Source organism: Pristiophorus japonicus, chromosome 2 (assembly GCF_044704955.1).
Source record: "Pristiophorus japonicus isolate sPriJap1 chromosome 2, sPriJap1.hap1, whole genome shotgun sequence".
Lineage (NCBI taxonomy): Eukaryota > Metazoa > Chordata > Chondrichthyes > Pristiophoridae > Pristiophorus > Pristiophorus japonicus.
In genome coordinates, this window is record NC_091978.1 from 109,278,711 (window position 1) to 109,304,022 (window position 25,312).

The 25,312-nt window shown below is 45.0% G+C and overlaps 1 protein-coding gene across 1 annotated transcript in view; it reads left to right on the forward strand.

Annotated features, from left to right (window-relative positions):
• parp8 (poly (ADP-ribose) polymerase family, member 8) overlaps positions 1–25,312 on the forward strand; it is a 616,987-nt gene that overhangs the window by 551,810 nt on the left and 39,865 nt on the right. The window contains exons 18-23 of the mRNA XM_070862515.1: positions 8,094–8,161; positions 8,674–8,722; positions 18,101–18,213; positions 19,439–19,511; positions 21,990–22,059; positions 23,796–23,869. Coding sequence (XP_070718616.1) covers positions 8,094–8,161; positions 8,674–8,722; positions 18,101–18,213; positions 19,439–19,511; positions 21,990–22,059; positions 23,796–23,869 — 447 coding nt within the window. The remainder of the gene's footprint in view (positions 1–8,093; positions 8,162–8,673; positions 8,723–18,100; positions 18,214–19,438; positions 19,512–21,989; positions 22,060–23,795; positions 23,870–25,312) is intronic.

The window sequence follows — 25,312 nt, forward strand, 5'->3', positions numbered from 1 at the left end:
GACATTGTATTCCATCTGCCAAACCTTAGCCCATTCGCTTAACTTATCTAAATATCTTTTAATGTAATTTCCCAATCTACCTTCGCCAACTCGCCCCTCATACCTACATAGTTTGTTTTGTTTAGATTTAAGACCATAGTTTTGGATTTAACTAAATCACTTTCAAACTCAGTATAAAATTCTGTCATATTATGTTCCCTCTTCCCTCAAGGCCCCTTTACTACAAAGTTATTAATTAACTCTTTCTCATTCCACAATACTAGATCTAAAGAAGCTTGTTCCCTAGTTGGCTCCTCAACATACTGATCTCGAAAACTATCTTGTATACATTCCATGAATTTGTCCTCCACATTATTACTGCAAATTTGGTTTTCCCAGTGTATATGTAGATTATAGTGTAGTATTAGGCAGTCCCTCGTATCGAGGATGACCTGCTCCCACACCAAAAAGGGATGAGTTCACAGATGTTTCAATGAGGGACCTGACATTCTAGGTCCAGAACTACATACTGAAGAGTGGAAGATGCCTGTGCATGGATTCTTTTAACGTGGGGGCCATTGCACACCAGCCTCCACAGGGGCTTGACAGAGCTAGGTCTTGATCCAGTAGCAAGGGTTACACAAGACGACTGGAGACCAAGTTCTGCTGCACAGACCTAGTGCACACGCATACTCCTACTGTCCATAGATCGCAGTGTGGGCTGGACCGTGCTGCCCCTGGGCCCTCGGCTTTCCTGGGCCCCGAACCCTCGCCTCTCCTGGGTCCCGATCACGATGCTCCTGGGCCCTGATCTCTCACTGTTCCTCCACCCCGATCAAAAATGAGGCAGTCAGAAATAGGACATCAATTAGTCTCTTATCTTGAAGACATCAAACATCAACACTGTTATTTAACTCCAGCCCAGTTGAAGGGTTATTAACATCAGCAGAAACAAATGCCAACTAACAGAATGAACACAATTCAGTAGGTTGTGAATAACAGCAGCAATAACAGCAGAATCCAAACGCTGCAGTCACTTGTGAACTCGCTGGTGTGCCAGCAGGTTGGATGACTAAATTAATCCCTTCCCACACTCAGAGCAGGTGAACAGTCTCTCCACAGTGTGAATTCACTGGTGTTTCAGCAGGTCAGATGACCGAGTGAATCCCTTTCCACACACGGAGTAGGTGAACGGTCTCTCCCCAGTGTGAACTCGCTGGTGTTTCAGCAGGTCAGATGACCGAGTGAATCCCTTTCCACACACGGAGTAGGTGAATGGTCTCTCCCCAGTGTGAACTCACTGGTGTGTCAGCAGTTCGGATGACCGAGTGAATTCCTTTCCACACACGGAGTAGGTGAACGGTCTCTCCCCAGTGTGAACTCGCTGGTGTGTCAGCAGGTCGGATGACCGAGTGAATCCCTTTCCACACATGGAGTAGGTGAACGGTCTCTCCCCAGTGTGAACTCGCTGGTATACCAGCAGGAAGGATGAGGTAGTGAATCCCTTTCCACACTCAGAGCAGGTGAACGGCCTCTCTCCAGTGTGAACTCGCTGGTGTCTCAGCAGGTGGGATGACTGAGTGAACCTGCTCTGATTATGGGAAAGGATTCATTACCTCATCTGACCTGCTGGCACACCAGCGAGTTCACTCTGGGGAGAGACCGTTCACCTGCTTTGAGTGTGGGAAGGGATTCACTCAGTCATCCCACCTGCTGGCACATCAGCAAGTTCATGTAAATTAACCTCCCCCATGATTACTGTATTCCCGTTATTACATGCGCCTCTAATTTCCTGATTTATACTCTGCCTTACATTGCAACTATTGTTTGGGGCCTAGAAACAACTCCCACAAATGTTTTCTGCCACTTGCTGTTTCTTAGTTCCACACAAACTGATTCTACTTTTTGATTTTCCGAGCCAAGATGCTTTCTCTCTACTGTCTTTATCTCATCCTTTATTATCAGGGCTACTCCTCCTCCTTTTCTATTTTGCCCATCTCTTCTAAAAGTTAAGTATCCTGCACTATTAAGTTTTCCGCCTTGGCCACTTTGCTAGAACCCCCACTTTTGTGCTTATCGCCCAAAAATGGGCGTTATTTCCGGCGTGGGCGGTAAAAAGGGGTTTTCAGATCGCCGGCTTCTCACCCATTCTCAAAACGCCTAGTTTACATTTTTTTAAATGGGTGTTACCACGAGCAATATCAAATGGGCGGTCGCGTTAAATTTTTCTGCCCTCCCGCCATAAAGTGTGGTCATCCTTAGCAACGGCATGGCAACGCTCGATTCCCGCGATTCTGGAGGTCAAGGATCATCATGACATGCGCAGAAGAGGAGACAGAGAGAGAGAGGCACTAAAAGCATGTGTGGTTGTGGTGTGTGCTTGTTTGGCTGTTGTGGGAGGCATGATAGAGATTCACCAGCACCAAAAAGCCCACTAAGCACCGAGAACACAGTTGGCACCGAGTTTTTGTCCAACAAATAACATATAAAATGGAAGGGATGGCGGAGACACTGGAGCTGGTAGCCAGGAACACTGGTGGCAGAGGGCTTCCAGTGGTCACGGATTGCCGCAATGCACCCCAAGGTGACACACCCCCATTGCCAACCACATATGAGAGCCAGCAGCAACATCTTGCTTGTGGCTCAGAGCATGCTCCCACCTCGGGACAGTCCTCTCCCGTATCCATCCAAGCAGCACTTCGGCCGTCACCCCCACCCCGCCCCCCAATGAAGCATTGCCTGAGGAGCACCTTGGCCAGGTGGCTTGGAGTCAGGAGGAGAAGGGGAAGGGGTAGAGGTGGGGAGGAGAAGGGAGCAGGGTGGGGGGGGGAGGGTTGGTTTGCACAGAAATACTGATGATTTCAGACTAATGCTCAATTTAAATGTTTTTTATTTAACAATACCTTGCAGCACATTTGCTCAGATAGCTGCACCATTACACGCTGGTGATACCTTAACATCAAATGGTATAATCACACTAAACTTCAATCAATGTAAACTTTAACTGTCACCAAGGTAATGTGCACCATTGATGTGTGACCTGCACACCCAGCAGTGTGTCAGCCTTGTAAATAACACCAATGTTCTTTCAGGCAAAGCGATCATTGATGAGCGCCTGATGTAAGGCTCTTGCAGCTATCATGCCACCATGGGCCCTTTCATACGGTTTACAGGAGGGCGGAGACATGGCTTCAGCGTCATCCTAATTGTCTGGGCCGATGTCAGTGTCCGCCTCCTCATCCTCCTCTTCCTCTCTCTGGTGAGGTGGACTGTCAGACTCATCAGGCAATTCTTGTCCCCTCCCGATAGCCAATTGTGTAGCATGGAACACACCACCACGAATTGAGCTACCTGTTCAGGGTGGTATTGGAGCTCGCCTCCTGAGTGGTCCAGACAGCTGAAGCGCTTCAGCACTCCAATGGTTTTCTCCACGATATTGCGAGTTGCTCTGTGGCTCTCATTATATTCCCTCTCGGCCTCATGCAGCGGGGTCATCAGCTAGGTGGCGAGGCCAGGCCAGGCAGGCCATTTCCAGGCAGCATCCAGCATTGACCTTGTGCCTCATTGTTAAACAAGTTAAATACAGTGCTCTCACGCAGGATGTGCACATCATGGATGCTGCCTGGAAATTGAGCATTCACTGCCAGTATAATTTGCTGGTGGTCGACAACCAGCTGAACATCCAGGGAGTGGAATCCCTTGCAGTTCCTGAAAAGATGCCCGCATTGCGATGTGAGTACAGTCCATTGCTCCCTGCACCTTACGGAAGTTTGCAATTCTGGAGAAACCTGGAGCCCTCTCACTCTGTGCCTCCCTGGTCATAGGGAAGCTGATCAAGTCCCTCCTGCGTACAGGGCTTCAGTGACCTGTCTAATGTAGCGATGTGTGGTATGCTGAGAGAGTCCGCAAATGTCGCCAGCTGTGACCTGAAAAGAACCCGAGGTATAGAACAATAATGCCACGGTGACATTGACCTTGACGGACAGTGCAGTTCTGATGGTGCTGGCAGGCTGCAGATCTCCCCTTATCAGCTGGCATACCTCAGTGAGAACCTCTTTGTGGAAGCGCAGTCTCCGAAGGCAGGTGGTGTCGGGCAAATCGAGGTAAGAATGCTTCTTGTACTTGTAGGGGGTGTAATGTCTGGTCCTCCTCATCTATCTGTCACCGTACACTGGGTACATAATGCAGTTCAGCATTCCTGCGGCGATGTCGAATCTGCTGAATGTATTTGGTGACCAATAGAGGGTAAGAAAGGACAGGCCCCATTGCAGCAGCTCTCTGTTTGCCACCGATTGCACACAAACAAGGAATGTCCCGACTAGCACACCTCTTCAATTCCAATTGGTCACAGTGTGGTCAAGATGTTTTCAGAGGTGTTCACATCAACTCCAACGACCTTCAGAGTATATCCGAACTCCGCCGAGGTTGAAGCACAACAGCCTTTTAAAGGATGCAACATGTGATCTACAACATGGCGTCCATAAAGCTGTGATTCGTCCCAGTTAGTTCCACTTTTTGTGGGCGGTTTTGAGCGAGCGATATTGTGGGCAATATGTGTGCGAGGGGGTGAAATTAATGATGTGTGATCTCCATGGCCGGTAGTTTGGGTAAAAATGCTCTTTACGACAAAAAACAGTGGCCGGGCGCTAATATTGAATCTCGGCATTATTTCTGTGTGGAAAGTAAAGCTAGGTCGTTGAATTCATCTGTCCTGCTGATTCTGCCCCAAAAAAGTGGGCGGGCAGTAATATTTTTTCTCGGTGTTAAGCCCATTGGGAAAATAAAGCTTGGCGATAAGTCTCCTAAAAAAAGCCCATCAGTTTACATTTTGTGCCAAAATTGCCGATATCTAGGCGTTATACGTCATTTCAGCAGTAAAATGGGCATTAAGTGGGCGTAAAGCAGGCAAAAAAAGTAGAGGTTCTAGCCCCATGTCTCCGTAATGGCTATTAGATCAAACCTATTAATTTCTATTTGCGCTATTAATTCATCTATTTTGTTGCTATTTCTGAATGCTTTGCGCATTCAGATATAGTGCCTTTAGCTTTGGCTTAATTCTATTTTACCCTAATATTATCTTAGTCACTGATGCCTTATTACCTTTGTTACTATCTCTGTCCCTTCCTGACCCACTCTTCTTATTTTGCCCAAAACTCTGCTCTGCTCTAGAGCCCTGAAATTTCTTTTTCTGCTTTTAAATTTACTCTTTCCTGAATACTCCTGTTGCCCCCGTGCCCCCACCCCCTTCGTTATTTTAAAGCCCTGTCTACTGCCCCAGTTATTCAATTCGCCAGGCCACTGGTCCCAGCCCGGTCTAAGTGGAGCCCATCCCAACAGAACAGTTCCCTCTTCCACAGTACTAGTGCCAGTGCCCCATAAAGCAAAACCCTTTCCTCCCACACCACTCTTTGAGCCACACATTTAAACCTCTAATCTGTTTGCCCCTATGACAATTTGCTCGTGGCTCAGGTAACAATTCAGAGATTGTTACCTTTTGAGGTTCTGCTTTTTATTTTGGATCCTAGCTCCTCAAACTCTCTCAGCAGAATCTCATTCCTGGTTCAACCTATGCTGGTGGTTCTTATGTGGATCATGGCAACTGAATCCTCCCCCTCCCATTCCAAGTTCTTCTCCAGCCACGGAGAGATATCCTTAACCCTGGTACCAGACAGGCAACACGACCTCTGAAACATCCCTTTGCAGCTACAGAAAACAGTAACTACCCCCCTGACTATACAGTCGCCCATCACCTTTTTACTCCCCCCCCCTGAACTTGAATGGCTTCCTGTACCATGGTGCCATGGTCAATTTGCCTATCCTCTGTGCAGTACTTATTCTCATCCATACAGGCAGCAAGTACCTTGTACCTGTTGGACAAGGTCAAAGGCTGAGGTTCCTCCATTACTATATCCTGGATCCCAATACCTTCCTGACACGTAGTCACACCCTCCTGTCCCTAACCATTGATGAAGTCTGAAGTACTGATTAACCAAAGGGCTAAGACTGTCTCCTGGAACAAAGTATCCAGGTAACTCTCCCCTTCTCTGATGCAACGCAATATCTGCAGCTCGAACTCCAGCTCAACAACTCTAAGCTGAAGTTCCTCGACCTACAGGCACTTACTGCAAATGTGGTGGCTCGGGATCTTGTTGGTCTCCATCAACTCCCACATGCTGCTCTTATGACACACCACCTGCACTTTCTCTTCTTGCTTATGTGTTTCCCCTTTCACTTGCTGTGTTCCTTCCTATAAGCTGTACATCTATAATACCTTCCAATTCTGACTAACAGCTGTGCCTAAAATATTAAAACTCCAGGATCGAAATTGGCCTTTTCCTTAAGGCCTATTACCGCTAGAAATCAGGGGCACACTGCAGAGTGGAATGGCCACCGATTTTTCGTCCAGTGGCCGCCATTTTGAAAATTGCCCTCCTGCCGTAGCCCGGTGGTGACCCGCTCCTCCCACTTCCGCCCCGCTGCTGCCGACCTGTCCTAAGTGCGTCATCAGAGCGCGCACTGCTGATGTTCTCCCCTGCCTCCCTCACCCTCAAAAGCGGAACTCAATGGAAAAAATGTTGCTGCCCCTGCTCGGTGCCACCGACAGCTTTTTCTGCTGGTGCACTGTTTGTAAAATGGCGGTGCGGCCGCAAGTAAAGGGGAGAGCGCACTGCCACGGCCACCAACTTATTTTTTTTTTTGTCGGCCGACTGCCAGTTTAGGCCAACAATTATGGCCCCGGGTTCAGCCGAGCCCCTAACAGGCAGCTTGGCACCCTCTCTTGGGTACCAGGCTTCTGGCCTGACCGAATCCCTCCCTGGTGGCCCAGTGAACCTAACTAAAATAAATGCAGAGTTCGCAGCGGCCCTTCCCGCTAAGTGAAGGGGAGAGATGAGGTGACACGCCAGCACAATAACGTCATCAGCACTATGTAGTCCGCCCGCCCCCACTTCCGCCACTCTAGTCTGCGAACCTCTGCTCTCTGCCACACTTCTGCCCCCATTATGACCGACTTCCAAAGAGCGGAATTTTGCTCAAGAGGCCACTGTATCCATTGATCCAGTGAAAACAGTTGAAACAGGGTAGGTGTGCCGTGTTTCTGGCGGTGGGCAATTTCAGCCCCTTCCTTTCCTTACAGATGCTGCCTGACTTTCTGAATGTTTATAGAATTTTCTGTTTTTGTTGGAGAAATCTATTTATTACAATGTTCTCTTAAACAGCATTGGGGAAGGGTACTTTGAACAAGAGGTACTGTTCTAGACTTTCAACTACAACTTGCATTTATATAATGTCTTTAACATAGTAAAACATCCCAAGGTGTTTAACTTTAGTCACTTCTGTCTTTTGTACATTCAAACTTGCTTTTCACTTTGTTTTGTGCAATGTTTTCTATACACTTCCAGAATTATGCACATATTCTTAAAGGAAATTGTGTGACTTTCCCTATTTTACATCAGTTTCTATTATTTTGTTAGCCCTGACAGTGATATCACACATTACACATGAATTTATTACACTCTGCTTCTACTATAGACTGTGATCTGAGCAGTATTTTTCTATAATATGATGGGGCTGCACTTGCTGAAAATTATCAACCAATCCTTATTCAGAGGTTTTCAAGATGCCACCCAGACATTTCTGCAGATAGGTGAGAGTCAGCTCACACGGTCCAACATTTTGGAAGATCTTCACACTTTTAATAGACCCATTAAAATCATGATTAAATTAAATACAACAAAATCATTGTGGAGATGACATTAAATAGAACGTGTCATGGTCAGATGTGAATTAGGATGGTGATTTCCATGCCTGAGGCTGACATAATAATTTTATGCTCTGTAGCTGTCCAGGGCATGTCCTTTGTATAATATGACACTATGGTACTAACAAGATAGATGGCTGCTATAATGGATACAAAAAAGAAAAACTGAAAATCTGAAATAAAAACAGAATAGACATACACAGCAACTGAACTTTCATTGGAATTCAGAAATATTAATTTATCTCTTCATATTCTGTTGCACTTGCTGTGTATATTCAGTGTTTCTTACATTTATTTCAATATACTGGGATGCTGTGCTCACAATTGTAACTGTTTATTTTCTTTATCTTGATAGGCACCATACTTGGAAATCAAGAAACAGATGGACAAGCAGGATCCTCTGGCACATCCTCTGTTACAATGGTACTTTCACTTAAATATTTAACAATGGAATCTTGGAGAAGGAACAAGAAAGGTTCCTATGGCCAGTTCAGCTCAGTCTCCTCAAATCTGGACACTTGGATCAATCTGAGCAATGTGCTCATGTTATCCTCTCCTACGTTCCCTCAGTGGTGCCATCTGTCTAATCAGTTTCATCTCTTTTTTCTACACGTGATTCTAGTGTTAATGTATTAACTGCACTGCACGGTCATTTATTCCAGTCTAACTTTCCTGCCCTCCCCGCCAGGTGACACAGTGGCCTGCCTCTACTGAGCATTTGCCTGTTCAGTCTGAGGGTTCCTTTCCTTAATGAGCAGCTGGTTCTGAATTTGTACCACGTGGCATTGTGACCTCTCTATGATTGCTCAACAAGGTAGATTTGACATTGATAACCAGGAGGCCTTTTAAATATTGACGCATTTTTTTATTATGTTATAATGGCTGATTTTTTTTTAAATCAAGAAAATGAAGTAACACTGCTTGTTTTTCCCCAGGATTATTTCCAGTAACAGATCCCATATTGTAAAATTACCTGCAAATAGGGTAAGTGGCTTGATCATGCTACTCTAGGTGAAATATGTGATTTTGAAGGAAAACCGTTTTGAAATATATTTTTTACAAATAAAGATGGCAACCATTATGCAATTCTCTGCTGGTCTTCTAACTAGATGAAATACACTAAAATCTGTGGTTCACAGAAGGAAAAAAGCATTACAGTGATGGATATCATCAGTACTGTGGCCATAACAGTATGACACTTACTGCATCCTGACAGAATAATAGCTTGTGCAAAAAACTGAATGTGAAAAATGTACAGCAAGTCAATCAGCAGCTGAAGAGAGAAAAAAAATAGGTTAGCATTTCAGCATCAGAGGGTTTGTAAGAAAGCATAAAGTGTTCATTAAAATAACTTGAAGCAGATTCTGCTCATCGAGCACCTCAAAAGGACTTTGTACAGCATTAAGCCATCAGCTAATATTTACATTTTTTTCCCTCTGTGGTAGCTGGAAGGAAACAACAAAAATGTCATATATGGATACTAATCATCCTGTTTACAGTTATTGTTTTGACCTTGAGTATGGTGACCTTTAGTTTGAGTCCGCCCCTGCTATACCTTACCTGGGTATGCTTGCTACTGATTTAACTCAGAGTGGGGAAGTATTGCCATTCCCTAGCACTGATAGTAGTCACCTTGATGAGCACAAAAAGTCCTATTTATTCCAGCATGAAGGCTGAGCACTGACAGAAAAAGGAGGTGTTACCAAGGCAGATTATTTTAATGAATAGTTTTCATGCTTAATTGTGAGAGGTAATATTTGATGGAACAGTGACATTAGAAACTGGAGTGAAAGTCAAAATATTAACTAATTCTAGTTAATCTTCACTGGAGAGAATGAATTTGAAAGTAAGTTCTTTGAATATATTAATGCTTCATTTTGCTGTTGAAGTGAGGGGAACAGAAAATTATTTGATTCTAATGAAAGATCATCATAACGTTCTTATGCCCTTTTATATTGTGGGCTTTAGAGCAGAGTCAGTGATCATTCAGACTGTAATATTAGTGACTGTAAGAGAAGCTGGCCTTTGAGGTCAAATAACAATTTGACATTACTCTGTTAACCAGTAATGACGAGATGGCAATTTAAAGTTTAACAGTGCAAACTTAAAAAAAAATTTGTTCATGGGATAGGGGTGATGCTGGCAAGGCTGTATTTATTGCCCATCCTTAGTTGCCCTCAGAATATATTAGTGGGACCTCTTCACCACAGTTCCTGTGTTAATGGTGCTCACACAAAGGTATTGGATAGAAATTTCCAGGATTAAGACTAGTGACAATGAAGAAATGGTGTCATTTGTTCAAATCAGGATGGTCTGTGACTTGGACGGGAACTTGGAGGTGTTGGTGTTCCCATGATATTGCTGCTCTTGTCCTTCTCAGTGACAGTTTTCAAGGCTGGGAAGTGCTCTTAAAGTATACTTGGTGAGTCGCTACCGTGCACCCTGTAGATACGTATTGCAGATGCAGCAGTGGAGGAGATCGATATTGTGTTCAGTGACAGGAATTATGATCAGATAGGTTGAGCTTCTTGAAGGTTGTTGCAGCTGCACCCATCCTAATGAGTATTCATCACACTCCTCATTTGAATCATAGACAGTTGAGAGGTTTTGAGAATCAGGAGGTGAGCCATTCATCGCCTCTGTCCTGCTCATGTAGCCATAATGTTAGTTTGGCTGATCCAGTTAAGCATCTGGTCAGTGTTAATCCCCAAGAGGTTGATGGTGGGAAAGACAGCATTAGTGATGCTTTTGAAGATTGGGGAGTTGGTTATGCTAAATCAGAAATATGATTTAGATAAAAATCATGTAGAACTCTAAAACAGTTTATTATAGCTTGTGGGATTTTCTTGAAAGTTGAGGACTTCTAGATTTAATGAAACCTAAGAACTCAAAAATGTACAGATAATTCACAAGAATATGTTGAATTCTGCATCTTTGAATCTCCAAATGACTTTGTTTATATCTTTCACTGTAATGAAAGGGCCCTACTGCACAACATTACAGTTGTGGTACAGACTACTCTTCCTAATTTGAAGTTGCTTAATTCAATTTAAATTGTGCAACAAAAAATAATTCTGTGCTGTTTTATTTAAAGTATTTAATTTAGACAACTGGATAATTCAATTTGATTTGAGCAACAACACTGAATTAACAGGAATAGATTGTTAGCCTCCATAATCCATTAATAGCAATTAAAAATATGTATCATCTGCAGAAATGATCGTTTAATGCTGATTGAGCAACTAGCGAAATATTTAACTGGTATAAATGTTAGAAAATTTATGAAGCTGTAGAATGCACAATTGCGCTGAAGAATGGGATGACAGCAGCAACAAAAGTCTGTACTAGAGCATTGCAAGGACACTTAGTAAGGGAGAATAGGTTGTTATCCATTATCCACATGTTGGCCAACTCGAGCTGGTGTTACGCAAAGTACAGCCCTCCAACTTGCCAAGCTGTTTCTCTCTGGTATCCATTTTACAGAGAGTAAAATGCTCTCTCTTTCATCCCCCAAAGTTCAGTGATTCTGTCTGTCTATCTGTCTCTTGCCCTTACGTTACAATTATGCAGAGCATAGCTTTCTCTGTCTTGCCTCCCTCTTTTTCCCCCTATTTAAAAAAGGAGGCAGACAAAAAGCAGGAAACTATAGACCAGTTAGCCGAACATGTGTGGTCAAGAAAATGTTGGAGTCCATTATTAAAGAAGCAGTAACAGGACATTTGGAAAAACATAATTCAGTCAGGCAGAGTCAGCATGGATTTATGAAGGGGAAGTCACGTTTGACAAATTTGCTGGAGTTCTTTGAGGATGTAATGAACAGGGTGGATAAAGGGGAACCAGTGGATGTGGTGTATTTGGACTTCCAGAAGGCATTTGACAAGGTGCCACATAAAAGATTACTGCACACGATAAAAGTTCATGGGGTTGGGGGTAATATATTAGCATGGATAGAGGATTGGCTAAATAACAGACAACAGAGAGTCAGGATAAATAGTTCATTCTCGGGTTGGCAATCAGTAACTAGTTGGGTGCTGCAGGGAACAGTGCTGGGACCCCAACTATTTCCAAACTATATTAATGACTTGGAAGAAGGATCGAATATAATGTAGCCAAGTTTGCTGATGATACAAAGATGAGAGGAAAAGCAATGTGTGAGGAGGACACAAAAAAATCTGCAAATGGACATAGACAGATTAAAAGTGGGCAAAAATTTGGCAGATGGAATATAATGTTGGCGAAAGTATGAGGTTATGCACTTTGGCAGAAAAAAAATCGAAGAGCAAGTTATTATTTAAATGGAGAAAAATTGCAGTACAGAGGGACCTGGGGGTGCTGGTGCATGAAACACAAAATGTTAGTATGCAGGTACAGCAAGTGATCAGGAAGGTCAATGGAATCTTGGCCTTTATTGCAAAGGGGATGCAGTATAAAAGTAGGGAAGACTTGCTACAGTTATACAGGGTATTGGTGAGGCCAACCTGTGTCATGTATGCAACCTTCATACAACTGTAACCTTCATGTAACTGTAACCTTTATGCAACCACACTGTACACTGTATATACGTCCTGGAAATGCACACCTTGACCACAGGGGGTGAACATGTGGGAGACACTCCTCACCTGGGCACTCAGGTATTTAAAGGGAGGTCCCACGCAGGGTCAACACTTCTTGGTCCTGGGAATAAAGAGATGTCACGCAGTGACCGTGTCTGCAGTACATGCCTCATGTGATTCAGTAGCAAGGTGCAGGGACACCACATTTGGCAACGAGAAACGGGAATCACCGAACCACGAGGATGGCCACCGGTAGCACAGAGGAATGTTACTGTGTGGGTGAGGACTGGGATGACTTCGTTGAGAGACTCCAGCAGAGTTTCGTCACGAAGGACTGGCTGGGAGCGGCAGCGGCTGACAAGCAAAGGGCGCATCTACTGACCAGCTGCGGACCAAAGACGTATGCGCTGATGAAAGACCTGCTTGCACCCAAGAAGCCGTTAGACAAGTCCTTCGAAGAGCTCAGCCAGCTGATCAGTGAGCATCTCAAACCAGCGAGTAGCATACACATGGCCCGGCACCAGTTCTACACACACCGGCGTTGGGAGGGACAAAACATCTCGGACTTCATTGTGGACCTGCGGCACTTGGCCAGTCTCTGTAAGTTCACAGACGCCTGCAGGGGGGAGATGTTAAGGGATTTCTTCATTGAGGGCATTAGTCATGCCGGGATTTTCAGGAAGCTCATAGAGACCAAGGACTTGACTTTAGAAGGGGCGGTGTTGATAGCTCAGACCTTCATGGCAGGGGAAGAGGAGACCAAGCTAATTTACGCGTGCAGCTCTGGTTCCAACGTGGTGATGGACCAGGGAGTTAATATTGTGAACGCGGCTCAGGACCCCACGGGCAGGCAAGGGCATTTTGAAACTGGCCAGGCAGCAACAGATGCTAGGGTGGGCCCACAATAGGGACAATGGAAAAAGGATCAGCAATTCACGCCATCTCGAGGAACAATGCGTCCCGTGATGGGACCATTGACACCCACCATCAGAGCGCTTAGAAACAACCAAAGGGACAACCAGAGACGAATGCCTGGTAACAATCCTTTTGTTAACTACAACCTCAGCTCATGCTGGAGGTGTGGGGGTAGACATACTGCGAAAAGCTGCAGGTTCCAGTAATTTATCTGTAGGAATTGCAACTTCAGTGGACACTTGGCCAGAATGTGCAGGAAGGCTGTAGCGAGGCTGATCTACGAGACAGAGGAACCAGACGAGGGGTCTGCAATGCAGGATGATGCTTGGGTCAAAGCCATGGATGCTGAAGTTCAGCGGGTTCATGTGACTAACGTCCACAGCTCATATACCAAAACGCCACCCATGATGATGAAAGTTTTATTGAATGGCATCCTGGTGCGCATGGAGCTGGACACAGGAGCCAGCCAGTCCCTTATGAGCGCCCAACAATTTGAGAGACTATGGCCACACAGAGCGAGCAGGCCAAAACTGGAACGCATTGACACACAGCTACGGATGTACACCAAAGAGATCATTCCAGTGCTAGGCAGTGCAAACTTGATGGTAACACATAATGGGTCAGAGAACCAGCTGCCACTCTGGATTGTCCCGGAAAACGGCCCCGCACTTTTGGGGAGGAGCTGGCTAGCCGAGATGAACTGGAAATGGGGGGATGTGCATGCCATTTCATCTGTAGAGCGAAGCTCATGCTCACAGGTCCTACAGAAATTCGGGGCACTGTTTCAACCAGGTGTCGGGACTTTCAAGGGCAGCAAAGTAGTGATACGCATCACCCCGGACGCCAGACCAGTGCACCACAAAGCCAGAGCGGTACCGTATGTGATGCATGAGAAAATTGAAAGTGAATTGGACAGGCTGCTCAGAGACGGCATAATCTCGGCAGTTGAATTCAGTGACTGGGCAAGCCCCATCATTCCTGTTCTCAAAGCGGATGGCTCGGTCAGGATTTGTGGCGACTACAAGGCCACCATCAACCGAGTGACACTGCAGGACCAATACCCGCTTCCGAGAGCGGAGGACCTTTTCGTCATGCTGGCAGGTGGCAAGCTGTTCACCAAGTTGGACCTCACTTCGGCCTACATGACTCAGGAACTGGCTGAAGAATCCAAGCTTCTGACCACCATCACGACGCACAAGGGGCTATTTATCTATAACAGGTGTCCATTTGGCATTCATTCGTCGGCCACTATCTTTCAGAGGAACATGGAAAGCTTGCTTAAATCCATTCCTGGAATGATTGTATTCCAAGACGACATCCTAATAACGGGTCGAGACACCGAGGAACACCTCCAAAACCTGGGGGAGCTGCTAAGCCGACTGGACCGGGTAGGCTTGCGGTTGAAAAAGCCCAAGTATGTGTTTTTGGCCCCAGAGGTCGAGTTCCTGGGCAGGAGGGTTGCCGCAGACAGGATCCGGCCCACTGAAGCTAAAACGGAGGTGATCCGCCGGGCACCTAGGCCCGGCAACACATCGGAGTTGTGATCATTCCTGGGACTTTTGAACTATTTCGGGAACTTTCTGCCGAACTTAAGCACATTGTTGGAGCTGTTACACGTGCTCTTATGTAAAGGTTGTGAATGGTTTTGGGGGGATGGTCAAGAACGGGCTTTCAATAGTGCGCGGAATCTCCTTTGTTCTAACAAGCTGTTGACCTTGTACGACCCCTGTAAAAAAACGGTTTTAACGTGTGATACATCATCCTATGGGGTTGGGTGCGTGTTGCAGCAGAGTAATGATGATGGCCGACTTCAACCGGTGGCTTATGCCTCCAGGTCGCTCTCCCAGGCAGAGCGTGGATACGGCATGGTCAAAAAGGAAGCACTCGCTTGTGTTTACGGTGTGAAAAAGATGCACCAGTACCTTTTCGGCAGGCGGTTTGAGCTAGTAATGGACCACAAGACGCTAACATCCCTGTTGTCCGACAGCAAGGCTGTCAATGCCAATGTGTCAACTCGCATACAGCGATGGGCTCTCACGATGACTACACCATACGGCACCGGCCAGGCACCGAGAATTGCGCTGACGTGCTCAGCAGGCTCCCACTGGCCACCACTGAGGGGCCTTCAGAGCAAAGCGCTTTTGACACCGCAGGCTCCCCCATCACAGCCCACCAGATCAAAATCTGGACCAACAGAGACCCCCTCCTGTCCATGATAAAGAAATGTATTCTGACTGGGGATTGGGCGCCCGCACATGGGGCGTGTCCCGAGGAGGTCAGACCATTTCACAGACGGGTGGATGAGCTCTCCAACCAAGCCGACTGCCTGCTATGGGGCAACTGGGTAGTCATGCCCCAGAAAGGAAGGGAAGCATTCATCAGGGAACTCCACAGCAAGCACCCTGGCATCGTGCTAATGAAGGCCATCGCCCAGTCACATGTATGGTGGCCGGGAATTGACTCAGACCTGGAACACTGGGTTTGCAGGTGCACGACATGTGCCCAGCTGTGCAATGCCTCCAAGGAGGCCCCCCTCAGCCCGTGGCCCTAGCCCACCAGGCCATGGTCACGCATTCACGTAGACTACGCGGGCCCGTTCATGGGAAAAATGTTCCTGATCGTTGTCGATGCATACTCGAAATGGATCGAGTGCATCATATTAAACTCGTGCATGACATCCATCACAGTGGAGAGTCTGCGCATGGTTTTCACGACCCACGGCTTGCCGGACATTCTGGTCAGCAACAATGGCCCGTGCTTCACCAACCATGAATTCCAGGAGTTTATGTCAGGTAATAACATCAAACACGTCCGGACAGCACTGTTCAAGCCAGCTTCCAATGGCCAGGCGGAACGTGCGGTCCAAGTCATAAAACAGAGCATGCTCCGTATCCAAGGACCCTCCCTTCAGCACCGCCTATAGTGTCTCCTGCTGGCCTACAGGTCTCGCCCGCATTCGCTCACGAGAGTCCCGCCAGCGGAACTACTCATGAAACGCACGCTTAAAACGCGGCTGTCCCTCATTCACCCAGCCCTGGCAGACATTGTTGAGGGCAAGCATCAGTCCCAAACCGAGTGCCATGATCGAAACGCAAGGGGGAGGTGTATAGAACTTGATGACCCGGTATTTGTTCTTAACCATGCTTTGGAACCCAAGTGGCTTGAGGGCACCGTAATTGGCAAAGAGGGGAATAGGGTCATAGTGGTCAGACTCAGCAATGGGCAGATATGCCGCAAACACTTGGACCAAGTAAAGAAAAGGTTCAGCATAAACACTTTGGAACCTGAGGAAGAGCATGAGATGTTACCCACACCTCTGCCAGTGGACGAGCAACAAGGACATTCACCAACATGCACAGTCGCTGCAGCCAGCCTGGACAGGCCGGAATCACCTCAGGTGACAGAGATGCAAGCCAAGGCTGAGCCACCAGAGCCCCAACTGCGGCGCTCCACGAGAGAGCATTGACCACCTGAAAGACTTAACCTTTGACACAAAACAACGTGAGGGGGGAGGTGATGTCATGTATGCAACCTTCATACAACTGTAACCTTCATGTAACTGTAACCTTTATGCAACCACACTGTACACTGTATATATGTCCTGGAAATGCACACCTTGACCACAGGGGGTGAACTCGTGGGAGACACTCCTCACCTGGGCACTCAGGTATTTAAAGGGAGGTCCCACGCAGGGTCAACACTTCTTGGTCCTGGGAATAAAGAGAGGTCACGCTGTGACCGTGTCTGCAGTACATGCCTCATGTGATTCATTAGCAAGGTGCAAGGACACCACAACCTGGAATATTGCGTACCATTTTGATTTCCATATTTAAGAAAGGATATACTTGCTTTGGAGGCAGTTCAGAGAAGGTTCACTCGGTTGATTCCAGAGATGAGGGGGTTGACTTATGAGGAAAGGTTGAGTAGGTTAGGCCTCTACTCATTGGAATTGAGAAGAATGAGAGGTGATCTTATCGAAATGTATAAGATTATGAGGGGGCTTGATAAGGTGGATACAGAGAGGATGTTTCCACTGATAGGGGGGACTAGAACTAGGGGGTATAATCTTAGAATAAGGGGCCGCCCATTTAAAACTGAGATGAGGAGGAATTTCTTCTCTCAGAGGGTTGTAAATCTGTGGAATTCGCTGCTTTAGAGAGCTATGGAAGCTGGGTCATTGAATAAATTTAAGACGGAGATAGACAGTTTCTTAACCGATAAGGGGATAAGGGGTTATGGGGAACAGGCGGGGAAGTGGACCTGAGTCCATGATCGGATCAGCCATGGTGGAGCAGGCTTGAGGGGCGAATTGGCCTACTGCTGCTCCTATTTCTTATGTTCTTATGTTCTTACCAGTATCACACAGAGCACAACTCTCTTTCTTGCCTCCTCTACTAATTTCACTCCTTCAACAGTGCTGCATTTGGTCTGCAGATATCTATGTTGTTTTCTGATTTCTTGTCTCCTTGGATGATTCCCAGCACCTACATAGTTTTTCAATGCTATAGACAGCCCTATCATTGCATTGAGAAACTCTGCAGTGTAACAGGTGCAATGTCATCGAGATTCTGAATGAATTCCTTTCCTGGTCACACAGTGGAATTTTAAGGACAGACTGAACTAGGAACTGAGCCTGTTCAAGCGCTCCCCCTGATAAAATGACACCATCTCTTTACACATTAGTTGCCAGAACTGTGTGACATTTATCTGTAGGATCCTGCTTTTGAAGCTGTTTTGGGGAGCATGTTACAGTGGAGTTTCTGTATTAGTACAGACAGTATGAGCAATGTGTGTGATTCAGAGGTTGTGCAATATCAGAATGTGAAAATAAAGAGCTGATGTATTTATTGTAGTAAGTTTGTAACAACACTTGTCACCTTACTCTTTCATGTAGCAACTAAAGTTCATGCACACCCCGCACCAGTTCCTGCTCCTCAGCAGTCCACCGGCCAAAGAATCCAATTTCAGGGCAGCAAAGAAACTTTATGGGAGCACTTTTGCATTTCAGTGAGTTTCCATTCTCTAAATCTTTAAAGATATGAATCATGTTCTTCATAATTAAAAAGAGAATTATAAAACATTGAACCTAGAAATGGTTCCTTTTATCTGCTTGAATATGTGTAAATGATTTTCCATCACCACTGAACATATTTTAAAGTTAAGAGCAGCTAATTTTATTTTGCTACTAAAGGTAGTAAACTGGCTGTATTAGCAATGCGGCTTTACTATGATAAATATTTGGAGATAGAAGGAGTATTGTTGCAGTACTAAATAGTTTTCAGGAACATTCAACTCCGGAAACTGACAGTCAGTATGAGAAACGGATGAAAATGGATGGAAAATCATGGGGAGTGCACATCCGAGTTCCTGATATGCATTCCCGACTGGTAAAGTTCCCCTGAAGGTGCAATTTCATAAAATTACAACTTATACTGTTAGATACACAGGTTCTTTCCTATTTGATATTTTTAAAAATGGGGTAGGTTTCCACCTTTAATGCCTGGCAGAATTTAAAAAGTGGAGAATCAGGTGGGGGATGTGTGATGTATGTCTAATGAAACCCACCTGATTTTCCTCCTAAGGCCCAAGTCGTAAAGGTGAAAATCCATCTGTATGTTTCTCTATCTAGGTGTCTTGCTTTTTGTAGCTGTATGTGTGCATGTCACTGTCTCCCTTTGACTCTGTTTCTGTCTTTCTGTGTCCACGCATCTCTGATTCTGCCTCAGTCTGTGCCTGTCACTACGAGTGTGACTGTATGTTTTTGTCTAAGTCTGTGTTAACCTTTCTTTATGCCTGCATGTGTATCTCTTTCTGCATCTTGTGTGTGTATTTTGGGTTTTGTTTTAGTCTGTGATGGTCTTTCTCTGTGGTCATGTAAGTGTGCCTCTGTGTGTGTCTCCTTTTTTTCTGTTTCTGTCTGTCTTTTTCTTTATATATTCCTTCCGCAGCTCCCTGCTCAACAAACAGTTCAAAAAAGCTAAAGTGAAAACTACAATTTTGAACTTTTAGACAGTACAAACATATTCACCAGGAATTTCCTCGGGTCTTCTCCCACTCAGCCGCCATTACTTTAGCAGAAGTTCGGCAGAGACCGAGCTTATAACACAAACTTGAACCAAAGTTACAGCAGCGGAGGGTTGAAGCGCCGAAGAAATTGGTGACGATTGTTTATTTTGCATCATGTTCCACAATGGTTTATCAGGTACTGAAACTGTTTATATTTTATATCTAGTGGCTCACATATAGAGAACTGGCACTCCATTTTAAGGAATGGTTTAATTGTTGCATCAAACACACGATTACAGGTAAGATCAGGCATAGAAAAAAAGTGTACCTATTAGGGGTGGTTCTGTAACCCGGTGCCCCCAGTGTGGTGTGATGGACACAAGGAGTGCTTCTTGGATAATTTTCCATCTAATAATTTTGTGATTTCCCAAAATGTGCGCCCTGTGAGTGCTTCTCCCCACCGGGAGTCCCAGATCACATAATCAATCTGATAGTTCTTTATAAAGTTTCTGTACTATGAAATACAACATAGCCTGAATTCTATTCTCAATCAATGCATCAACACCATTATTATCATTGGCCTCGATTTTGTCGCCAAAATAACGGTGAGTTTAATGGCGCTCACCGTTATTAATGTGTAAATCATCCAGCAACATGTGGCGAGGAAGAGATACCTCATGATTTGCAAATTGCCACAGGATGACTTGTGCCGTTCTGCCGTTAGCCTCATGGAAATGGCATCCTGCCCTCAACCTCCCTGTCAGTGTCAAGATATTTCTGCACTTGCATATTAATTGCCAATTAAACTCACTGCTGAAAGTTAGGGCTGCTACTTAACAGTGTAAGTACCTTTTTAATTAGGAGATTTGTGTTTCTGCAACACCAATCAACCTGTCCGGTCCAGAAAGGGAACAATTTAAACTGTGGCATCTCAGCCCTGCAGGTAGTAAATTGTACTGAGAGATTTTAAAAATTTAAAACTTAAAATGTTTCCTTTTTTTTTACTTTTCCTTTTTTTAATTTCTTCCCTCAATCCAGTCTTTCTTTCCCTCTCTTTATTTCTCTTTCTGTACTTGATTTGACTTCAGTTCACTCTATTTTTTTCACCATTGTTCCTCTGTTTCTTTCTCAATCCTTAATTCTCATTGGTTAAGGAGATAGACTGTTGGTCCCATCATTCATCAAGGTCCCAGGTGCCCCATTGCCCTCACCGTGCTGTTGTCAGCTCGCACGTCAAGCAACTTGCAGGGCAAAAAATGTTTCGAGCTGAAGGGTGAGGGAAAAAGTCTAACTAACGGGGGAAGCCGTGAGATGCTCAGCTCCTGCAGAATCTGGGCACACCCTCAGTACTGCACTGGACTAACAGCCTGGATTTTATGCTCAAGTCTCTTGGGTGGGGCTTGAACCCATGACCTTCTTACTCAGAAGCGAGAGTGCTACCACTTAGGCACACTTGGCAAGCAATGTAAAAGTCACAATGCTGTGACAGAATCATTCTGACGAAAGAACCTGCACAAATATATGAATAAAAACACAACGAATGCTGGAAATCGGAAATTAAACCAGAAAATGTTGCTGATACACAGAAGGTCTATTGAATAATAATTTCTAATTCTGAACACCAGCACTGCCCTGGGTTTCCTCACATTTACCACCCAATTTCAAGTGGTACTAGGATGGGCGGGGCTGGGAATCACTCTGCTGGCTCCACTTCTAGGAATTTCCACCAGAAGAGATCGCAGATATTGAATATGTCTTCCCAAATATGGGCAAGCAATTTCTACGCTCTGTTGAGAATTGAAATTTGAAAAAGACTTTGGCGTGTTTTAAAAATTTTAATCCTCCCCCAAGGAGCAGAATCGGTCGGGAGGCAATTGATTAATTTCTGCCACCCCCAAATTAATATTTTAGCTTCGAAAGGGGCTTATACTGCCTCAAAGATAACCCACCACTGCAGATGACTGAGGCCTGCAGCCACCTTTCATTTCCCCTATTCCCCCTCCCCCCACCATCACCATAGGTCTGCCTGAAAATGCTAATGAGGCTGACCCCAAAGAATTCACTGAGATCAGCACCAGATCAGTCAGGCAGGCAGAAAGTCTGCCCTTCCACAATCCCAGTGGCAGAGTTGCCACTGAGGGAAATCTGGGCCCTGTCTGAAAACGTTGACAAAACGTTTTCCCCATTTGGGGATGTGAGAGTGCTAGAAGAGCTGTGTGCCATTCTCCTTACATTACAATCACACACTAAATTGTTGCAATAGTGCATTCAGATGAAATTTACACCTTTCTGACCAAAGAAAAAATGTTCTCCCCATTTCTTGCGGATTACACTGATGCATTTGTTAAGTATGCTGCCTTAGTGATAATGTTAAACATCTAATAAGTGGGAGGAGGCTTGTGTAGAGCATAAACAATAACATACACCAGTTGGACCGAATGGCCTGTTTCTGTGCTATAGACTCTATGGGGGCGATTTTAACCCTATTCGGTCAGCAGAAAGCTGGCGGGTTTCATTAAAATCGCCCCGGCTCTTACCTGTTCAAAAGCCGCCATGATTGCAACATCTGCAATTTTAACCTGCTCTCCTGAGCAGCATCATGGACATGCGCATGGAGCCAATAGGGTCCTTCTTTACACATGCATGTTGCGGCCCAATGACATAATTGAGACCTGACTATAATTTTAACTCGGGCCAGAGCAGGGAATCGACTAGAGTTGAAACTATGTATCTATGTATTTGCTGATTTGTTTATTGTTTTTCTCCAACTTTCACAGCTTCATGGTGCAGTATATGGGAATGGCATCTATCTTAGCCCTTTGTCAAGTATTTCTTTTGGTTACTCAGGCAAGTATATTTTATCTTTAGGTTGAGACCTGAACCTTATTCAATGCTTTAAACCAAAACAAAAATTAAAGCAGGATTTCCTACACCTGCCAATTTCTCCTCCTGTAGTAGGCCCCTAAATCCTTTTCTCACTGAATTTTCTTCAATACATTTTCAAAACTCTATTATTTGAATGATTATAGAAATTGAAGGAACCACAGCACATTCATTTGGGGACTGTAATGTCCGACTGCAGCAATTATAGAATATTTCTGGCAAAACACAAAGGTCCTAAAAATACATGGGCTGGGCAGGGGGTGTGTCCCGTCATATGTGCTGATGTGCACCTGGCCAGAACCTCTTCCCCCGGCCCCATCTAAGTTTGTAGTTAGGAGAGGCCCCTTCATTTCAGTATCAATGGTGGATGTCTGTGCCGCTACGGCTGCATCTCGAGGGATCAGCATCGATATCAGGCCAGAAAATCTAGCCTGACTGTTAGGATGGGGAGGGTGCCAGAGACCCCTAGAAATAACTTGACTGTGCTCCACCAGTGCCTTTTGTAACCACATGAATTTTTTTTTAAATTCTAAACATCTTGTTGGGTCGAGGCCTTGATCCCAACTTCATCCTTCAAATGGGACCCACAACTTCTGTTGTGGTTTACATGATCTGGCATATCTCCACCGGCCATGTGCCGGGTCCCGCTGAAGGCCCAGGATGTGCAAACTTGACATTTTGAGTTCCCACCCTTATCCCCCCCAACATTAATGGCCATGTTTGAGGTGGGTGGAAGTACTATCCCCAACAGACCATAAAGGCAATTTCAACAGAATGCTAGGACTCAGCATATCTGGGTCCCAGCCTAGATTTCAGGCATTCCAGCGGACTCCCACCATAATGACAGTGGGAGTATGCAGGAAAAATTCCGGAAGTTTAGGGCCAAACAGTTTTAAATTGCAGGGTAGGGTTTGAACCATTAACCTCACCCTAAAAAATCTTTGAAATTCATTTTCTATTAATTGGGATTAAAATCATAAATTAGTTTATTTCAATAAAAGTCATTAACCTATTTCTGTGATGTTTAAGTTAAATCTGTAATTTCACACCTAGGTTTAAAGTGTAGCTAATGAGTTACTTTACGGGGTTACTGCTGATGGCAGAAGAAATGTTGAATGCAACATTAGAAAGTAAACAAAGCAATGGTAATGCTGTCAGAGGCCCCAAAAGTCTCCTTGGCAGGGGCTTGACCTATACCTCTGACTGCAGGATATCAGTGGCAGCAAATAAAACAACAGCCACTGATGGCAGTTGGCTAATGTCCATCATTTCTAGTCTGCCATGAGCCGAACAGAGCAGTAGTGCACTCTCCACAATGCTGGCCCCTACTGGTCTTTCCTCAATATCAAGGAAAGTAGCAGCCAGACTGACACGGTTGTGTTGCATTTTCAGAGCAATTGATCACATGTAAAACGTTTCCATTGTTACTAAATTCACCCTTTAGTATAAACAAGGCAATAAGGGAAACTGGTTATAGTACTGGGATAGTTCAGCCCTGAAAGCACCACGCCATTTGTAAGTGGTCACAAAAAACTGTTTTGTACTGACATATTTAAATCACATTTTGATATATTACAATCTTTTTAAAACAGTAACAGGGAGATTGATTGAAGGCTTTTTTTGATATAGAGTCGCTGTGATTCCATTAACCATGTTCTCGTTGATGATGTTTAAACATTTCTGTTGTGCGTACCCTCTAGGGATGAATAAAAAGCAGCAGAAGGTGGCAGCCAAGGATGAACAGCCTTCAAACAATAAAGCAGCCACTTTACAGGTATAGAGATGCTGGTAGAATGATTCCCAAGTTGCATTATCCAACACATCGTGTTCACCATTCATCAAGTGACATACATAAAGATCCACTACAGGATGTCAGCACTAAATTTCTTACTTTTGGTCAGCTGGGTCTTGAAACCTTTCACCGTGTTTAAGAGATTCTACACTAGCTCACTGGAAAATCCTTACAGTACAGTTTCTGTTTACCCAATATGGAGTGCTCAAACTTGCCCTGCAGGGTCAGAATTACCTGAGCTCAGAGAGCTTGGGCACAAGTTGGTATGAGCCAAGAATTAGGAACTCACAAGTGTGCACAGGGTACTACAGTACTTAACTAACTTAACTAACAGATCATACAGCTTGTCAACAACAACTTGCACTTATATAGCACCTTTAACATAAAATGTCCCTAGGCAGGATGATGAGGCAGGATAGTTGGTCAACCATCAACAGTGCTCAGTGTACTGGGACCTGCCTGGCTTATGTTGCAAAGTACTAGATTGCCACAGAGGATCGACTCAGTTCAAATCTCCCATTGCCAGGCATAGCCTCTTGAAGCTAATTTGAATACAAAGAAATCCAATTCAACTCTGGTGGGGGTGCAAAATGGGAGGTAGCAGATTGGTTGCCCACTCCTACCTGATTTCCTTTTCTGTTGAAGTAAATGTAAATAAAAATTGGGAGAGATCTAAAACAGGCTACCAATTCGCTTTCATCATTCTTCATCATCGCTGGGTCAAAATCCTGGCACTCCCTCTCTATCAGCACTGTGGGAGTACCTTCCCCACACAGACTGCAGCGGTTCGAGAAGATGGCTCACCACTGCCTTCTCAAGGGCAGTTAAGAACATAAGAACATAAGAATTAGGAACAGGAGTAGGCAATCTAGCCCTTCGAGCCTGCTCCGCTATTCAAAAAGATTATGGCTGATCTGGCCGTGGACTCAGCTCCACTTACCCGCCCGCTCCCCATAACCCTTAATTCCCTTATTGGTTAAAAATCTATCTATCTGTGATTTGAATACATTCAATGAGCTAGCCTCAACTGCTTCCTTGGGCAGAGAATTCCACAGATTCACAACCCTCTGGGAGAAGAAATTCCTTCTCAACTCGGTTTTAAATTGGCTCCCCCGTATTTTGAGGCTGTGCCCCTTAGTTCTAGTCTCCCCGACCAATGGAAACAACCACTCTGCCTCTATCTTGTCTATCCCTTTCATTATTTTAAATGTTTCTATAAGATCACCCCTCATCCTTCTGAACTCCAACGAGTAAAAACCCAATCTACTCAATCTATCATCATAAGGTAACCCCCTCATCTCCGGAATCAGCCTAGGGAATCGTCTCTGTACACCCTCCAAGGCCAGTATATCCTTCCTTAAGTAAGGTGATCAAAACTGCACGCAGTACTCCAGGTGCGGCCTCACCAATACCCTATACAGTTGC